This window comes from Lycorma delicatula, chromosome 7, assembly GCF_047948215.1.
Source record: "Lycorma delicatula isolate Av1 chromosome 7, ASM4794821v1, whole genome shotgun sequence".
NCBI lineage: Eukaryota > Metazoa > Arthropoda > Insecta > Hemiptera > Fulgoridae > Lycorma > Lycorma delicatula.
Window position 1 is genome coordinate 127,293,746 of NC_134461.1, and position 21,409 is coordinate 127,315,154.

The 21,409-nt window shown below is 31.8% G+C and overlaps 1 protein-coding gene and 1 long non-coding RNA gene across 2 annotated transcripts in view; one reads left to right on the plus strand and one right to left on the minus strand.

Moving 5' to 3' along the window:
- The window catches only part of LOC142327362 (uncharacterized), a 288,215-nt gene that overhangs the window by 48,161 nt on the left and 218,645 nt on the right, over positions 1-21,409 (minus strand). The window lies entirely within an intron of this gene.
- LOC142327825 (uncharacterized) overlaps positions 1-21,409 on the plus strand; it is a 43,804-nt gene that overhangs the window by 8,676 nt on the left and 13,719 nt on the right. The window contains exon 2 of the mRNA XM_075371164.1: positions 19,508-19,777. Coding sequence (XP_075227279.1) covers positions 19,508-19,777 — 270 coding nt within the window. The remainder of the gene's footprint in view (positions 1-19,507; positions 19,778-21,409) is intronic.

Genomic DNA, 21,409 nt, shown 5'->3' on the forward strand with positions numbered 1-21,409 from the left:
AGTACTATACATGACGTTTGAATGTATTCCATTTCGGGATTCCGATGGAAGCTCCTTTTCATGTGATTATTATGATGCAATTTACTTGCGGTTTCTACATGAATGAAACCGATTGTAAATTTAATTTGAGACAAAAAAAATGTAAATATAAAAATATCGCTCTCTCTGAACGCTAATATTAAGTATTATAACACATTAATAAAAGTCGTAAAATCAGAAGCCTTGTAGGCAGGAGAAACGTTAGCAACAAATAAAAACTAATGGGTAATCTAGAAAATAAGGAAAGAAAAGCTATTAAGAAAATATTAGGTCAAAAATTCCAAAAAGATCAACTTAAATTCCCAATAAAGATATGAACAATAAAATGAAAAGACTTTTAGACATAATATGAAAAAGAATTGAATCCTAGAGTCGTCTCTCCAGAATGAATAATAATAAATTCACAAAGCGACCTTTCAATTCGTCAATTTTAGAAAAACAAAGACCAAACGGTTCAAGATCTATCAGAATAGGAGAATATACATTTTAAGAAAAATACTAGAAAATTAAAACCAAAGTTTTCAGCAGAAAACGAAATCAAAATGTAGACAAAACAGAAAAAATGAAATCCACGGCCGAAAGACCGAAAGCTTATTGCCAAAAATGCAAGCCAAAACGCATAACAAAGGATTTATTTTACGAACCTCTAAAACGCATGATTTAAAAAACTATAACTGTTTTTTTCCAATGTCTTGGGTTCGATTTCCGGCAAGGGTCTGACATTTTATCATCTGACGATTCATCTAGTTCATCTTCCTCATTAAAATATATGCAAAAGCATTTTCGACGTCGAATAATAAATAAAAAAGGAGAAAGGAAAAGAGAGAATAAGAGTATAAGGAAAAAACTGCAAAGCGAAAAATAATAGTAATAACAAAGAAGTGAAATTAATAAAGATTTGGTTATTTCACCTCGTTAATAATTGCCCACTTAATTATATTTGTGAAATCGTATTATTTTATCTCATAAAATGTGCATTTAATAAATAAATTACATTATTCTCAGTTATAAAGATTAGTATTATGATAATATGAGATTACATATAAAGTAAACAAGTTGTGAAATTATCTCCTAACTCAGTGAACAGTGAATACTCATTAAATGATGAATGTGTGTATAACACGTATTTTAATCTTTATTTATCAAAATATTGATCTAACTCTTTCAAAATTGTTTTCTTTTATTAAGAAAGAATTTATTATAAAAATAATATATCAATAACACTATCTTACATCAATTTTCTTCATCTTTTTGTTATACGTACGGAAATAATTAATTATGAATATAATAATGATACAAAAAAAATGAATCAAAAGATGCGAATATTATTTTAAAAGATTATGATAGATAAAACATCAAAAATTAAAATTCACTAAATTATACTAAGATAAACAAAAACGTAATGGTAGATCAATTGTTAGTTATATTTTCACGTTAGGTGGGTACGCCAACATAGTGCGATTACACTACAGCAAAGTTATCACTGTAGACGTGATAAAACGTATTCAAAAAAACTGATATAATCATTTTCAAAAGTAATAAACATCCTATACCCGCTTTTTAACGGAAAGTGACGAGTTAAGTGATTTCCTTTTCCGATTCAAATACAATTTTATATATCTATACAACAAGCCCTCCGAAATAGATGTAGTATTCAATCTAACAAGCGACAACTTTATTCCGTTCATAAGAAAAGAAATGATTGTATAACAAACACTCAATAACTCTTAGATCAAACGACTGTGACTAGTGTTATTTGTATCTCAGATGCTTTCACATATATAAGAAAGAATTGTATAAAAAATACATACAAAAATAAGAATCCCTTTCTACAACGAACACTATTTCCACTTAATAGGAGAATATACGTTTTAAGTATATTTTTATTTATAGCGTGTATCACAAAGAACGATCCAATTTTAAACAGATATATTTCATAATAAACCTGTATTACAATTACAAGACAAATTACTCGTACATCCTATTCAAAAATTTTTTAAATTTCACTTCCTAAGTTATAAATGTTCTATATGACCTCCCTCCGCTACTCAGATACGTGAGTTCTGCAAGGCGTTGCAGACCCTTCTGTCAGAGAAGTTACTCCACCTTTGATCCTGGTTTTCATTTAATTCAAATCAGCAGGTAATGGTGGACCAAACACTTTGTTTCACATATCTTCACGAGAAAACGTCACAAGGCGTAACGTCTAGGGGGTCTTGGCGACCAATAGTGCAGTGCCAACGCACTACGCTATATCCAGCGTCGAAGTGATGTTTCATCTAAAAACCGATGACTCACCGATTTGGTGTGGCCTGTCTCGCTGGAAAATTAATTTTTTACAGCCTTCATTTAGTTGTAGAAAAACTCCGTCCCGCAGCAGCTTAGATAAGAATGCTCCGATACTGTATTTCCTTAAAAAAAGAAAGGGCCATACATTTTTGTGCACAAAACCGCAAAAAACCATTAACTTTTGAGGAATCTCAGTACTGCTGTACAATACCGTGCCGATTCTCAAGTTCCCATACCCGAACATTGTGAAGTGAAACTGTATCGTCTTAAATGAAATGCTGCTTCATCTCTAAAACGTAACCGCGGTAAGAACCTGCTCTATTCTATGTCTATTACGATCGCATCACAGAAATCTTTGCGTTTTCTTTCGTCACTTAAACGAAGAGTTTGTAAGAGCTTGTACTTACATAAACAACCCGATTCTTCAAATTGTTTATAAACCGGCGACGAATGTTCTTAGCGGATGGTGGATCGAACTTGAAACGCTGTTGAAAATATGCTGAACCGTTATTACGGATTCTTGCTAGTTGTAGAACACAAAACGCCTTCTGTTTCATAAGCGCCATTTGTTTACTACCGAGATTAGCCTACGTTTAACGGCTAGCATTGCGATCTGGCGGTCTATATTTGAAACTCACGTACTTTAAATGCTGGAAATCTCATTTATGGACCACGCGTGTTAGCACAGGTGTACGGTTTTGAAATCGGATCACTCTTTTTGATATACCAGTATTTAACATTTTTATTTATAAACTTTTTAATAAAGTAAATTTTATAAAACCTCATAAACGTTACAAAATAATAATTTTAAATTCTTCTTTGAATGTTATTTTTTAAAAATCAAAGCAAAATAAGATACGTAATTTAAATTTATACTTCACCTAAATTTATAAGAGCTCTTGTTTTTTAGTATAAGTATTTATTAATAAGCGCCTGAATGCCTCCTCTTCAGTCCTCAATTTTCAGTAGATACAATGCAATCTTAAAAATAAATTATAAAACATCAGGTAACACAATGCTGAATACATCCTTTCTAGGATTTATTATACAATAAAAATATTCTTGTTTTTATAGTGCGGCCTTTACAATAACAACTGCATTCCTTTTAAATTAACTCGCAAGCAGAAATAAAATAAAAAATTGTTTTAATAAACAATTTTATTAAATTTTTAATTTGAAAATTACTGTTGTATGATTTGTTTTATTTTTAATACAAGTACATTTGTTTTAATACATTTTAAAACATAAATAAAGTCATAAAAGTGGAAAACGTAATTAAAATAATATTAATTGGATACCTTTCATACGGAAAATTCTAGGTTTGAACCCTTGTCAGATTGCCATTTTTCACACGCTAAAAAATTAACTTCTTATGAAAAAAAAAGTAGTGTAGTTTTAATTAGGCGTAGGGCTATAGTTAACTGAAGGGAGTAAATCAAATAATTTCTACTATAAATTAATGTTTACAAATTGCATAATGACGAATCGTACATATATGTGTATTCCTGATTCATATAATTTATCCATTTGGAATAATGCAACTCTAAGACTTATAAAACAATCGGAATAAAGTTAACGTAGTTTTATTTCGATAAACATTCGATAACTGGAATAATTCGATACTTGTATACATTTAGTTAACAATACAAAAAAAAAAGGACCTTATTGATGCAAAAACTTTGATAAAGCACGACGAGCAGAGATTTAGTCTATTTCATTTGTGCTGTAGACCAGTGTCACCATTCGATAATAAAGAACTAATTAAATTCATTCTATTATTCAACATTTTTTGTTTAAGTTTTATTAAAAAAAAAAAAAGATTGATTAGGCCTATAATAAATCCTACCCACATGAAATAAAGTTCGGTAGAAACGGAGTGATTGCAAACCTGTTCTTATTCTTAGAAGAAAGAAAAACAATTCAGAAAAAGAAAGTAAACACATGACTACTGAATTTCAGCGAAACTTTCTGAAATGCAGGAGAATGGATTAATTTTTTCAAAGTTTTTTTTACCAATTTACTAAAAAATTTTATTTTAGAATACTTTGAATTTCATAATTAAATCTGTTGAATATATATCATAATCATATAACAAATTACAATGACAAAAATAATGAATATGTCTTCAAACTGTCAAATAAGTTTTGGTTAAAAAAAAAAATCGTCCGCTTACAACAGGACTAACGGAGGAATTTGCTGTACAAAAATTAAAATCTCGAAATCGGGCGGTATGATAAAGGCAATAATTACATAACATAAAATCAAAAACATCAATTTGGGAACGTCCCCTTTTTGTGAAATGAATTAATAAAAAAAAAATACAAGGACATACAACCAAAGCGAAATTAATTACGTTTACCTTACGGCACTAAAGTTTATTTAAAATTAAACGGATGATTTAAAGACAAATTAACGAATTCCCAAACTCAACCAAACGTTTTAGTTTTTTGCATCTCTCCAAACTCCCAGACAGTTCAATAGGATAGTTAAAAAATTAAACAGAGATTTTCTAAGCTTAATAAAGTCATCAACCTTATTATTCACGGCTGTTGATTCCTTTAAACAAATAAATGCATACCGGATTTCTACGCCAAGTAGCATTCGTTATCAATAAATGTATTCCAAAAAAGCATTTGTAACCGATACATACACTAAATAATCGCATAGAAAATATACAGTAGACTGCTTAGAATTTTGTTTATATAATGATTTACCGGTTGTCACCACTCAAAAGGTCCAGCTTATTGATCTTCAAAGAAATTATTTCATAGAACAGAACTAAACAACTTATTTTTATGTACGCTAGCCTTTAAATTTAAAAGAAAACCTAAGACAAACGTAAAACACAGATGGATTTCTTTCACCAGTAATTTTTTAATTAAATAAATCGCGACAAAATTTTAACGAAATGTGATAAATAAATATTGTATAAAATTTTAATTATTTTTCATTTTTGATATTTCTTTATTATATGCCTTGAATAAAAAAAATAATTCAACAGTAAAAATAATCAATCGTGTTTGAAAAAAAAATGACGTCAAATTGTTATAAATATTCTTTTACTTTCACTTTTGTCCGATAATTTTGAAAAAGATATTATCAGAGAAATTTTACATGTAAAGGGACAGTTAACATTACTTTATTATAAGTAACGAAATAATTCTCCGGGGTCGAGATGAAAGCAGCCGAATGCTCATTGAAATTGCTTCATTAAAAACAATACTGTACTTCAAGAAAAGGTTTAAATAGAACATTTAAATCATTCATAATTAACAATTAGAGAATTCTAATCGAAAATGGCAATTAATTAAATTTGAACTCCTTTCTCTTTGTATGGAAAGTGAACCGTAATATCTTACCGATGTAGGATGATGACCGTGTCAAAATTTATTGCATATGGATCAAAGGAACAATAATAACTTGAAAAATGTAATAAACAAAGTGTACCGTAATGGTGTTCATAATTAATATCAGTACGAAATTAATTAATAATAATTATTTTCTAATCTTCAATTGATTTTTTTTTTGTCTTCAGTCATTTGACTGGTTTGATGCAGCTCTACAAGATTCCCTATCTAGTGCTAGTCGTTTCATTTCATTATACCCTCTACATCCTACATCCCTAACAATTTGTTTTACTAATTCCAAACATGGCCTGCCTACACAATTTTTCCCTTCTACCTGTCCTTCCAATATTAAAGCGACTATTTCAGGATGCCTTAGTATGTGGCCTATAAGTAAGTCTGTCTCTTTTTTTAACTATATTTTTCCAAACGCTTCTTTCTTCATCTATTTGTCGCAATACCTCTTCATTTGTCACTTTATCCACCCGTCTGATTTTTAACATTCTCCTGTAGCACCGTATTTCAAAAACTTCTAATCTTTTCTTCTCAGATACTCCGATCGTCCAAGTTTCACTTCCATATAAAGCGACACTCCAAACATACACTTTCAAAAATCTTTTCCTGACATTTAAATTAATTTTTGATGTAAACAAATAATATTTCTTACTGAAGGCTCGTTTAGCTTGTGCTATTCGGCATTTTATATCGCTACTGCTTCGTCCATCTTTAGTAATTCTACCTCCCAAATCACAAAATTCTTCTACCTCCGTAATCTTTTCTCCTCCTATTTTCACATTCAGTGGTCCATCTTTGTTATTTCTACTACATTTCATTACTTTTGTTTTGTTCTTGTTTATTTTCATGCGATAGTTCTTGCGTAGGACATCATCTATGCCGTTCATTGTTTCTTCTAAATCCTTTTTACTCTCGGCTAGAATTACTATTTCATCAGCAAATCGTAGCATCTTTATCTTTTCACCTTGTACTGTTACTCCGAATCTAAATTGTTCTTTAACATCACTAACTGCTAGTTCCATGTAAAGATTAAAAAGTAACGGAGATAGGGAACATCCTTGTCGGACTCCCTTTCTTATTACGGCTTCTTTCTTATGTTCTTCAATTGTTACTGTTGCTGTTTGGTTCCTGTACATGTTAGCAATTGTTCTTCTATCTCTGTATTTGAAGCCTAATTTTTTTTAAATGCTGAACATTTTATTCCGGTCTACGTTATGGAATGCCTTTTCTAGGTCTATAAACGCCAAGTATGTCGGTTTGTTTTTCTTTAATCTTCCTTCTACTATTAATCTGAGGCCTAAAATTGCTTCCCTTGTCCCTATACTTTTCCTGAAACCAAATTGGTCTTCTCCTAACACTTCCTCCACTCTCCTCTCAATTCTTCTGTACAGAATTCTAGTTAAGATTTTTGATGCGTGACTAGTTAAACTAATTGTTCTGTATTCTTCACATTTATCTGCCCCTGCTTTCTTTGGTATCATGACTATAACACTTTTTTGGAAGTCTGACGGAAATTCCCCTTTTTCATAAATATTACACACCGGTTTGTATAATCTATCAATCGCTTCCTCACCTGCACTGCGCAGTAATTCTACAGGTATTCCCTCTATTCCAGGAGCCTTTCTGCCATTTAAATCTTTTAATGCTCTCTTAAATTCAGATCTCAGTATTTTTTCTCCCATTTCATCCTCCTCAACTTCCTCTTCTTCCTCTATAACACCATTTTCTAATTCATTTCCTCCGTATAACTCTTCAATATATTCCACCCATCTATCGACTTTACCTTTCGTATTATATATTGGTGTACCATCTTTGTTTAACACATTATTAGATTGTAATTCATGTAGGTTTTTATGAAGGTTTTCCTATCTTTTTTCTGTAGCATTTATTTCATCTGATTTTCAAATTGAAGATACATTTTGATTCGTGCTGGCCTACCAAACGGTTTTATTACCGTATTGTAATGCCAAGATTTTTTATTTTATTGATTTTTTTTGTGCAATTATCTTTTGTTAGTCGGTAGACCAATTCCATTCTTCTCGTTTTTGTTTGATGAGATTTTTTATCTGAACCATTGATTTAGATTATTTTCCCCAGATATTTAAATTTCCATATTTCGCATATTTGGACTCGAGGAAATCTTTGATATCAGTCATTATGATATCTATCATTGTGAAGGAAATATTTAGACCTACTTTCTTTGCTATTTATTTTAGATGGTTTACTTATTTTGCTGCCGTTTTCAGATTCCCCGTGGTAGTAATTATTAAAAAGTACAATTCAATTTTATTTTTTTTTAAATTTAATTGATTTTGAGAAGTAAATATATGAGAATATTTTAAGCTTATTCCCAATTTACCTCATATAACGATTTATACTTTATATCTTCCAAGACAGAGATCGTAAATTCCATTCCAAGACATAGATGGCGACTTTCCCCGATAATCGATAATACTTCCGACAAATTTTTCACTTATTCCAGCCTCTGAAGAGCTGTAGACCTTAATAATATCGAAGTACGATGTCAAAAAAAGAAATAAGATTACAGATGATAAATAGATGACATAATATGTACAGATGATGTAAAAATCGATGCATGTGATTTTTACTTTAAGAAGAGAAATATGTACAAATTTAACGATGAATAGCAAACATACTCTCTGATTACAGGAAATGGAATTCTTGGGTATACAATCCCGTAGACGAATATCATGGAAAAACATACGGACGAAAGCAACTAAAACATCTTAGGAGTAAATTAGGATTACTTGTTTTGGCTGATCGCTGATAAATGACAATTCACCGTAAAAATAAAATCACAATTCACTTAATATATAAACTATTTTTAAGTCAACTTTTACATTAGAGGAGCGACGTTTATTAACGGCCGCTTTATGTTAAATACTTCAATTAAAATTATTAAGACTTTTTTCGAAGTTTTGTGATGTTATACATAATAAAAAATGTTTGCAGATTCTACAATAAAAGAAGAAATTACTAACAAAATACGTTTGAAATCAATCCCAAGACATTCACCGATTAACATCGTATTAAATGTATTAACCGGTTGAAATCATCGAAGTACGATGGTCATTTAATAATTAGAGACAAATATCAACAGCGAGAAAATATTTAATAAAATAAAATTGAAACTTTGATGTTCAAGTTAGCTCTCCTAACAGAAACTATCAGCTGTTCGAAAAATATTTACATTATAATATTTGCAATCCCTTTTATTTCAAAACAACGTCACCGCTTGAAACGTGTACCGTAGAAGAACAGTGTACTGTGATAAGATTTTTATTTTCTCAAGCGACCGAAATTCAGTTGATGTTAAAATAGTTTGGTAAAAGTGTACTAATCAAGAAAATCTTTATAAATGGTTTTAATCGAACAAAATTAAAGACTTTCATTGTAGTAGATGACCGTTAGTAGTTAAGACTGACGATTTGCAAAATCGCATTAAGAACTTATTCGCGAAAACAGACGAATACAAATCTGGGAAATTGTTGAAATTTGTAAAGAAAATATTGTTACTGTCCCCATTCCGGTATTCACGATAAGTAGAATTATCGGAAAACATCTTCAAGGTGTGATCCGAAACGACCGACTTAAAATCACAGATACCGGAATTCATATTTGTACTGAACTTAACGATTTGTAGTGGAAGGTAATATTTTTTTTTAGATCGCATAATAAATTGTAATAAATCGGGAAATTGATGAAATTTGTACGGAGAGTATTAGCACTGTTTACTCCGTTATTCATGATAGACTTAATTACCGCAACTGCTAGAGTACGTTCGAAAACAAAAACAGCCGAATTCACATTTGGGTGAAACTTAAAACAATAATATTTTGCAAAAGGTAATCGTTTTTCAGATCGTATAATACGAGTAACTTGTAATAAAACTAGAATTTTTTTTGGTCCGCTCGAAAGTTTTTATTTGGTACAGAGTTCGGCAACAATGAGCGAGTCAAGTGTGCGGTGTTAGAACGGCTTAGACACTGAGTGAACAATTTTTTACTACTGGAATAAGAAAGCTCGCAGAAAGATGGAACAAAAAGCTTAAATGCACCCGGGGATTATGTTGAAAAGTAGTGTTAGTTTCGTTGTCATTTAATAAACAAGAATTTTTTTACACTCATTTATTTCTAATTATTGAACGACCCGACGTAAACTTAATTAAAAGTAACACCGTCCATTCATCCAGTTATATATTAAAATTATTGCATTTATTTAAATAAACTCATATGTTATAAAGGATACTTAAAGTACATTAAACTTGTAAAGAACATTAACAGAAGGAAAGTCAAACTAATTGATAGTTTTTATCAATAAGGAGAGTCATTCATAATGTTCTGTCATTAGGGCAGGTCCTGTCACGGCTGCTGCTGTTCACTTTGTTCTCTCCTTTGATAACCTCTCTGTTTCCGTATATTTTCTTTTTTCCAAAATGCCGTCCATCATTTGAAATCGCTTCCTTTTTTTCTATTCACCAAGCCTTCTATCGCATCCGCTAAAAAACACCTTCTCATACAATACCTTAGCCGGTTCCTTTTCATACATTCAATCACGTTTAGCATTTTCGTGTTCTCTCCACGATTCTGCTTAATAATTCATTTGTCACACGGTCTTGCCATCTGATATTTTATTTATCATTTTGTGCCACAATCGCATCTATAAAGTCTCAATTCGTTTTCCGTCTGTTTTTTGCATCTTCCACGTTTCAACGCTATAGAGCATCACACTCCACATAAAATGTCAATAATCTCTTCCTTAACGCTAAGTTTAACTTTCCAGACAGCGGTCTTCCCTTCTAATTAAATGCCTGCTTACTTCTTGATACTCATGTTTTAATTTCTACCGTGCAAGTGAGGTCATCGGTTATTAACTCCCCGAGTACTGAAATTTCTTCACTTGCTCTAAAACTTCATTTCGTATCTTAATTTCAATCATCTCCTCTTTTCCGCCTAATACTATACATTTTGTTTCATTTAGTTTACTTTGATTCTCCGCCAGTATCGCCATGTCATCAGCAAATCGTACACACTCTATTCTTCTTCCCTCGATTTTTATTCCTCTCTCTTTTTCCGTTAAGGAAAAGAGGAATGCAACCGATTGCAAAACAATGAACTCATTGAAAAAAATTTTCTGTTAAAAACATCCAACATACAATCTTCACGAAGAATACATATTTAAATATTTTTCCCATCGGTTAACTAATTATTCTACTAGATTTTTTTTTAGTAAAGTCGTACTTCTTTGGGATAGGTGTAAAGATGTGTGAAGACTTTTTAAATTAAAAAATTTAATTTAAAATTTAAAAATGTCCGATGGAAACATTACACTACTAAACTATTTTATTCATTTAGAGCAGAGAAATATAATTGAACAACAGAAATAATTTTATAACATCTGTATGAGGACAGAATTATACAACCTTTTTTTTTTCTTAGTTTACTAAAATCCTACAACTCGTCTGGGACAAGTTTTTTCAAAGGTCACAAGAAAGGTTAAGGTTGCTCATCTTCATATATATTACAGTAGGTTACACTTTACACGCTTGCCGTGACATTTTATTTTGTCCACTTTTTATTCTACTTGTTAAAATAAATATGCGACCGATTAACGCAAATATATATTAGGTAATATAATTTACCTAACATTTATTAGGTATGGAAAGAATAATACGATTTTCTGTCTATTTTTCGTCCGTTTTGCTTCAATAAAAACCCGATTTTAAAAGTTTTTATTTACTTTTTATTGGCTGTATTTACATTAATTTTATAAGAATTAAGTTCTTTACAAATTTGTTACTAAATCTTCCGCATTTATTAGTCATTTAAAAGAACGATTGTACTACAAGCCTAAAAAAAATTTCTTTTCGAAACCGAATTTTGGGTTTTACGTCGAATATCTTAAAAACTGTTGGAGTTACAGTTCTGGGACTTGTTTTACCCTCTTTCCCAGCTCAAATTACATAAGAAACCACCCACTTTACTCCTTAATTTGGGTCCCAAAAGTTGCAGTAAGCTTTTTTTTTTAGGACGAAATCTTTTGTTAGCCGTAACTCGAAAACAAAGGTTTCCAGACGTTTAGTTATATGGACATTTTTCATTGATTTCATCAGTAGAACATGTCCTGAAAGTTTCTCGTCTTTACGTTTCTTCGTGGAACACTGTATTTTAAATTCTTGTCCATTCAAATAAAATTTCAAATTAGCTTGAAATTATTACTTGACATTGATTTGCAAGTCAAAATGTTTCCTTTAACTAGAAAAATAATAAATACAAAACACAAAATGAACCTTAAAAAACTCATTTTACGTATTTCAAATTATTTTTTTTACAAAATAATTCTACATCCTATATTTTTAGTTTAGTAAATTCCGCTCATTGTTTTCCTCTACAGTTTTACCAATTAAAAATTTCTCTCAACAATTTAACTAAACACGGATATTTTAATACACGGCCTACATAATTTATTTCTTTAGAAGATTCTGCTACAATATTCTCTTTTTCCCATGTGAAATAAAGACCTATTCATTTCGTAATTTATCCGACCGCTTAATTTTTATTATTCTCCTCTAACGCAACGCTTTAAAGGGTTTATCTATTTCCCTTTGCTCATTCTATATTCCTATTAACCATTCTACATCCCAACCCCGTAGGGGAAAGACACTTGACCTTGTGAAGTTACCGGTCGCCACACCACCCCCTTCGTTCCGAACCCTGAGGGGCTTTACCGGAGGTCGTCTTTACACCCTCTAACCGATTACATCTCACAGTCATCATCAGCCAGGCCTCGGTCGGAATACCAACGTTGTAAATGCCTCGGCAGACATTTGCATCAGTAAAATACAAATCAAATTTCGCCTTCACGTAGCCTTCAACATATTCACATCCGACCTAACATGATTCCCTCAAACTAACTGACCGAAATCGCGGAAGCGCGAACCCCGCGCCTAGTCCAGATTTGACAGTGCCATTCGTGACTGTGAACGCCTCGGAAAACGAACGAGTTTAAAGTTACATCAGTGCTACACTCGTACCGATCAAAATTACTCGGCGTAGAAATTTAAACCTACACCCAAATAAGTCGTCGACCAATTTTGGTCGCCTAACAAGGGGAACGTAACCTCATTCCGGTCCGCGCAGAAGCCGGGGACAAACCCCGCACCCCCGGTCCCATCATGGTGTCTCGTGGTGTGTCATTACCAAGTCACGACCAGGACCGTCACCGGTGTAGGGGAGCCACACCCCCGGTCGCACGGGTTATCATACCCCGGTGGCGCGGCCACCCCCACCAGCGGGAGCCCTAAAGCGAATCGCAAACAATACAAATATAACCGTGGCACGATGCCGATGCGCCTACCTCCAACCGATCCAATGACTAAGCCGGAACCCTAGCCACCCGGAATCCTACCACGAGTACCTCGATCGAACTCCCTCTGCAGACCTACACACCGCAAGGGCGCGAAGAAACCCGGCTACTATAGACCAGTCTTCTAGGACCATCCAGTTAATATGGAGATCCAGGAAATAATGCATTCTCTCAAGTTCCCTAACCGTTCTACAAAAATATATTTTTAATATATTTCTAATTATTTAATTAGATTTGATTACAGCAGATTTCTTTTTGTTGAAAGCTTTCCTTTCTTATGCCGATTTACTTTTGATCTATAAGACTGAATATCTATTGCATTCGGAAGATAGCCTAAGCAGTAAGGCGTAACTAGTAAACCTGTTTGTTGGTTATATTGAGAATAGCTAAGAAAACATTTTTGAATAATTTGTGTCTAATCTAAAATCGCTGACAACTGTTACGTTATTGACAGGGAAAATATATATACGTTCATGCTCATTTAAATATACGACTGATTATTAGCAATTTAGTTTAAAACTGGAATAGTTTTTTTTTTTTTAATATAAGTATGAACTTACAATCTATAGCGCTTAAAATTTCATTCGTATATTCCTTTATTATTAGGAAAACAATTCATTAAATAAATTTTAAATAATACATAGCTAAAGTTTTAATACATATACTTTCAAATTCAACCTATTTCATAGTTTTTGCTTAAGTTTTACTTTGAGTACGAATACCTTATGCCAAGAGGATCGTTATCAACTTAATTTGTAAACGTTTAATATACTTTTAAACTTTTATGAAACTTTTAATAGGAACAGTACCCTTAATGCATAAACACTGTAATAAGCCAGTGGAGTATCTATTTGTAAAGATCGGTAGAATTCCTAAAGGCGCCTGTCTAAGCGCGCGTACTTCTTACACTAAACGTCCGTATGCACATCCAGACCTAAATTTTACTAGCACATGCAGTAAAACAAAACGTTAATATGTTTGTAATATGTGGCTTTTATAATAAAAAAAAACCATCGTGAGCAAATACCAAAAACAAAATAATAATACTAGAGTAAAACCTCCCCAAAACGGAATCTGACCGGACCGAATAAGAATTCCGTTTTGAAAAGGTCACCGTCTTGCAGAGTTTTTAAAAATCGAGCTACCTTATCGTGAGGTCCGCACAGGACCTCATTCATAGCACATATGAATTACACAAACGTAAAATGAAGTTAGACAAGAATTTACGCTTGGAATAATCCGGAAATTATACTACATATAGAGAACACCAACCGCCAATTTTAAAAAAAATTGTTCAGTTACACTAAAAGTGTTATTTTACTTATACAAGTTAGTAATTTTTCATTTAAAAGTTAGAATATATTTAATTAGAAGACATATACTTAGCCTAAAATACAACATGATTTAACACTAATTGTAAAATAAAATCAATTTTTAAAATAATCAAGTACAATTTTGTTTCAGTAACATCCTTGGAACTTCCGTTTTCAATAATTATAATTTCACTTGAAGTGTACACTTTAATAATACAAGTAAATAGAAAAACTTCACCTATCCCATAACAAAACACGATCTAATACTAATTCTAAAATAAAATAATTTTCTAAAATAATCAAGTACAGCGTTCTGTTTCAATAATTTACAATTAGAATTTTCGTTTTCAATAATATATTCTAGCGGCTAACACATTCTGTCGCAAATCATCGCTGTTTATACGAATCACGAATTCTTCCAGCTGTGCGACCATACCCAATGCTTTTCCGAAACTGTTAATTTTGTTTTCTCTCTCCTTGTTTGGAATTTCAGCCAAGAAAGTGACGGCATATAATTAGATAAACAGCAGTTGCATTACTGTATTATAATAATAACCTACTGGATTTATAATTTGCAAATTGTGGCAATTTACAATCTTTTTTTTTTAATTTCCTTTCCCTCTTATGCAAAACTAAAAGTAAAATCTATCTTTCCTTTTCGTTTCGATTGTGGAGGTTTCAGTCTTGAAGACATTAATTTCTATAAAAATATATCGTGACTTGAGAAACCGTACGTTTTGATGAGGTTTCCGTTTTTTGGAGGTTCCGTTTTGTATATCTTAATATAGAAAACGTTATTTAAAATTTGGAAATTATTTCATTATGATTTTTTATTTTATTTTTTAATTTATATTTAGAACTACTTGTTTTTATTTTACGTGTTTTACACTTTTATACGTTACGTTATTTACGTTGTAATACCAGAAAGTAGTTCAATATTTGTTAATAATAAATTAAAAATCTTTATAATAAATTAAAATATTTCAAATTACTTAATGATAATCAAACGTGTTACATTTATATAAGAGTATAATTCATAAATTTGGAATAATATAGTTGAATACATATAAATAGTTCATTTTTATAACCGCCGAAGTAAAAATACAGTTTCGTCTCGGTAGATATTCCCTGTGCTTGTATAAATTCGATCGTCAATACAAAAAGCTTATCAACAGTGCAATGCGAAAAAGGTTTTTAATCAAAAGTAGTGTCTAGTTGCATCGCTGCACGACTGTATCTGTTTATCAGACCAGCGTTCTCCATTCGGCGTACATTACTATAAAGTAAAAAAAGTATTTGTGTATTACTTTCACTTAAGTTATTCAAGAATTGTGTAACGGTATTTAAAATAAGTTCATTTTATTTTAATGTAACAACAGTCCACTATTTGTTACCATTAATTTTTCAATGTATGCATAAATTGTGTTTACATTCTTGTTTGTGTCTAAAACATTCAGAAATACGTTTAACCGATAATATAATAATTTCCTTGCAGTTTTAATTATTTTTTTTTATACATATTATACATATTTTGTATGAGAGTAGTAAGCTTAAGAGATTCAAGGAGAACTTATAAATAGATATTACGAAGAAAAAAACAGATATGAACTACATTACTTGACCGGCATAGACGGGAAAGTTTATTTTTGAAAAAAGGAATTGTTATTAAAAGTTTGAGAGCTCCCTGTCGGGGAGCGGGGTTATAAGTTATTTTAGTCACTTTATTGTTGAAAAAAATACGTTTTGAGCAGTAAAAAGTTTAAATTGTAAAAAAATAATTATTTTGGAGTCTCCCATACTCAAGGAAAAACATTCCGGTAAAATTAATTTTTTAGAAAATAATCCCTAAGTGGTGATAATAAATTTAAAAAAGAACTTTTTAAAATTGTTTTACAAATACAAAGATACACCACAATTCTGAATTTTTATTTTCTTGGAAGGAATGAAATATTTTGGCTATTTTTTTTTTAAAGAAATATTAAAGTAATGATCTATCATAGAATTAATTTTTCTTCCATTTTAAATTAAACGGGTAACTTACGACATGAATGTAAATTATTAAAAAAATTTTTAATTAAAAAAAATATTTTTTGTTACTACAGACCGTTGGAATAAGAAGGGAAAAAAATTATTACAGTGGTGTAAAGGCATATTGATGTAGAAAACATATATGCAAGAAACTCTCATTAACTCCTTTTTTGAAGTAAGATATAACTAAAAATATATAAAGTTTATTTTTTTGGGGATTTAATGAATATTAAATAAAACCTTTGAATTAAAAAAAAAATCGTAATTTGTGATCACGATAAAAAAATCTTCAACATTCACAAGATGTTTTACTAAGCGCCCCAATAAAGATTTGAAATTATCGTTTCGGCCGAAACGCTCCTCACCTATCCAATTTTTTTGCAAAAATGTAATATATGTTTCTATCCTCGAAGTTAATACCTTTCTATCAAATTTGAAGCAAATCGGTCAAGGGATTTAGAATTATAAGACCAAAACAGGTAACATAATTTTGGTTGCTTGGCATTTCTCCCGCCACCAACCCATTCGGTCGCCCTAAAGAATAAGAGTTAATATCTGTAACACAAACGGCTACTGAGCCTCGAAGCAATTTAGCAAACAGTGTCCTAAATAGCTCCTACAGCTTCCCTAACAGCGTGAGGACTAAGCGCGATGCCATACACCACCGGCTTACGAGTCCCAACCGCTCACTTGTTATATATTTACTAAAATGGGTAGGCGCACCCTGTCAACTACTAAAAATATATATGACATCCATAAATTAAAATTTATTTTGTCTAGACAGCAATTCGCTGAATGCCAGCAAGTACCTGTCCACCATATTAAAGCGTTTGGGGCCTTAACTGGCTGGTGGTCAGCCATATATCTCTAAGTTAGCTGCCGACAGTAGTGCGGTAGGAGTCTTTCCCTTAAGTAAACTACTGATGTCGGTTGAACATAGTAACCGCATCAAGGAACTTTCACACGGTCCGACAGTTCGGCTCTCACCACATTGACTCGCCGCTTGTGAGTGGCCAATTTTCCCCTTGACCTCTAAGTTACAGAGTGGCCCGATCACTTGCCTTCTAAGAGCAGGGCAGTCAAACATCAGGTGTTCATTTGACTGGACCTCCCCGCAGACGCACAGCTCATCAGCTGCCAGGCGGAACAGAAACAGATATCGGTTTAAATTAATATGGTTGGTAAGCACCTAGGCAACTGTTGCCCTTAAAAACGAATTCGAGATATACCATCCCCCCAGATCCCGTATAAACTTGTACAGGGACCTTCCCTTAGTCGTGGTGTCTCATTCCAGCTGCCATGCTTCCACGAGGCTCTGCAGCCCCACAGAAGTCCGTCTGACAAAAATAAATATTTTAGACATGGGAGCAATTGGAATGAAACATTTTTTTCGCAGATTATTTACACTTTATCTACATCTATTTTTTTTAATATATCCTTAAGTCACAATACTTACAAAAGGACCAATTTTTTCACCGAACTATGTACTTTTCCGTTATAGCTGTTGTTGGAGCTTATATCACTGCAGCCGGGAAACTAAAAATTATAGAAACAAAAATACAGTATTAAAAATCAAAATCATAATCTACTTAAAAATATTAAATCACTAAGCTAAATTATCTAATGTAGATGATATAAATAAATACTTTATTCAGATCAGAACATCTTATATATGGGTCATATTTTAAAAAAAAACCTCTCGTGTATAAAATTATATTAAAACTGGTTACAACTTTGAAGAAAAGCTACCGCATCATCCTTGAAATACTTCAAAATTTTCAATCTCGATTGAAAAAGTTGTCAATCAAGATGTTACATAATCTTCTCTAGTGCCTTCCTTCTTCCTAGTACTTCTTGTGAGGTATCAGAAACTAAATATTACAGAACGATATTAAATTCTAAAGATTATAGAATTCGTTAAACCGCATATGAACAAACTGAATTCTTTAGAATTCACAAGAACAAACTGCTAAAAGAAACGAAGAATACCTCAAAACGTTATACAATAGTACATCAAAATCCTATATAAATTAACTTCCTAGAGACAACAGACAAAAATACTGAGAGATTATAATATACAAAAAATAATGACTGGCACCCGAGTACAATCGACATGTGAAAGAGACGTCATGAGATCAGTCCGTGTAAAATTGCGGGCTCAGTGGAATACGTTCTGGCTGCTGAGTCCTCCCACAACATTACACAACATCCGGGAGAATGTGCTCGAGAAACCTCTTACCTCTTAACCTCTTACCTCTTATCCGTGCAACAGAACAGACCAAGTCATCTTAATTCGGCTAAGGATTGGACACAACAGACTTACCTACGCTTATCTATTTGGCTCTCCTCAGAAGATCTGTGAGGCTCGGCAGGTCAAATGATCTGTGCACTATCTGTTCTTTGATTGCCCAATCTTTGTAACCGTCCGACGAAACTTAGATCTGGGTTCAGATATCAAATTTTTATTAAACCAGAAAGAAGGTATAAAACGTCTGTAGCGGTTTTCCTACAGTAGAATGAACAATAAAATTTAGTGATTTTTGTCTGATTTATGTATTTTAGTTTGTATTTGTTGTTGTTACTTGTCTATGTTTGTTCCTTATTGTTCCTGTTTATTTTTGTTGTTTTATGTAACACTACATGATAGTGTTACTTTAGTCACTAATGACTCTAATTGATGTGAAAATAAAAAAATTGACTTATTTAAAAATCATCATTCTAATATTTAATGTACGATCTTAAATATATGTTAGTTTAATATAGTTATTTCACTAGTACAGTTTAAAAAACAATTGTAGTTAGAAAACCGGCGATTAAACGAAATTTCTTTACGTATTGTCTATATGTAATATTAACACATCTATTAATTATTTTTCCCTCGCATTATGAGTACCTTCATCGTGAAGGTATCGCGTGAATATAACCTGCATATCACGGATATGCAGGTTATATCTGCTGATAAGCAATATCATAATTTAAAATAAATATGAAACGTACTGCGTAATAATGTAAATAAAGCCTACAGGTATTTACCAACGAAATATTTTAAGTATTTTATAAGCGGAATAAAACAATTATTATTTTATGTTTCAGACTAAAAGACAGTTATACCATAAGGGACATATAGCCATCGCACCAATACCGCACGGTATACCTCACGGTATAGCACCTGTTCCAGTTCACGGAATCGCAATAGCTCCGTTGAAACCGAAGCCATCCGAACATCAACAGGACCTGAGTAAAGTACCCGGTACACCGGGAGTCGATTATCCACTTTTCCACGAAGTACCTCCGACCGGCTTTGCATGCGATCACGTACCGCACGCTCCTGGAATATACGCAAACGTAGAAACTGGATGCCAGGTAAAAATATATATCGATAATTTTTCGTTTAATTAAGAAAAAAAGTTTATTTTTTATTTAATTTTTAAAGTTCCAGTAGCATAAACGTTTCTTGTTCTTGGGATATTAATTTAAATATGAAAAATGTATCCTTAAAAAAGTGTGGGCGGGTAATACTGCCGCCTGGAGGGAACCTTGAGTATTCCTCTAAAGTAGGGATTTTTGTCTTATACAGTGGTTATTCTGAGAATTGATTTTCCGTTCTCACCACTTATCTTTTTTCATAATGCTTATTTCTAATAATCAATTCTTTCGATATAGGTCTGATCCTGACAGGTTTATGTTCATCGTGCTGTGCAGATTGAATGCAATCTTATTTAAATTTAGTTAGATCTTAGAAGGCTGCTTATGGATGTGTCCGCGAATTTCTGTTTTCTATCTGTCGGTTACAAAATTAGCCTAACGGCTAATGTTCCTAAGAGTAAATCAAATAAAATGCATTAAAATACGCCTAAAATTTATTTTTGTAAATGAAAGTGGGGACCTATAGATAAAATGTAGCAGAATTCTAAATGTTTTGTATTCCATTTAACGATTACAAAGTTCTGATTCTCCCAAAGATAAATACGTTTATTTATTACACTTCCGTTTACAAACAATTAATCACGCTTTAAGAAAATAACATTATGTTGGTCTTTAAACGTTTATAAGTCTGAACGCAAACAAAAAGTTAATACTAACATTCAAATGGGTACCACCACACTGGATAAACATTATGCGAAATGGAAAATGAAAACGTTTTCAATATCACTCCGAATAAAAAGTAAAATAAATTTTGTATTCCATTAATTAATAATTCTTGTAGAATCAATTTCACAAATTTTCACTTAAAAGTTACAATCCAGGTAAAAATATTTTATTAACAGAATGTAATTATGAAACGATCAAATTAAAATTATGAAACTGTTAATTAAAATATTGAACAATATCATACTAGTTAAAAAAATGAATAATTAAGCAAGAATCATTGTAGTTAAGAAACATGCTTATTAAAAAAATATTTATTAAGAAATACTCCAGAATTCTAGATGGATTAAACTTTAATTCATAGTAAATTATCACTATAAAAAAATTAAGCCGATTAAAAAAAAATGTTAATTTTTTTTTAAATTACGTGTCCAACTGCTGCGGTCATTAGCCCAAATGGAAATTTGTAGCGTATGAAAAATGCCATGCCTAACAGGGATAGAATCGGGGACCTCCAGAAGAAAGGTCGAGACGCTACCACTCCACCACGGAGATCGGCAATGTTAATCTCGTTGTTCAAGAGATTACTAAGAAATTTTTCTCAAAAAATAATAATTAGTTTTCAATATAATAAAAATTACATGACAAATGAAATGGACACAGCCTAGTATTATTTTGGTAAAATGAATTTACCTGTAGTTTATTAAATTCTGAACTATCAGACGAGGATTTATTAATTATTATTACGAACGTTATCGAGGAGCCGTTAACGTTACCATATAATTCGTTAAGCCGATTTTTAAACTGTCAAAATCACGGGACGGTTACTGTTAACTACGCGGACCACTTTGGCTCTCACTGACAACGCACAAGTTTTTACTACTTGCATTTAATTCTCTTAATAAT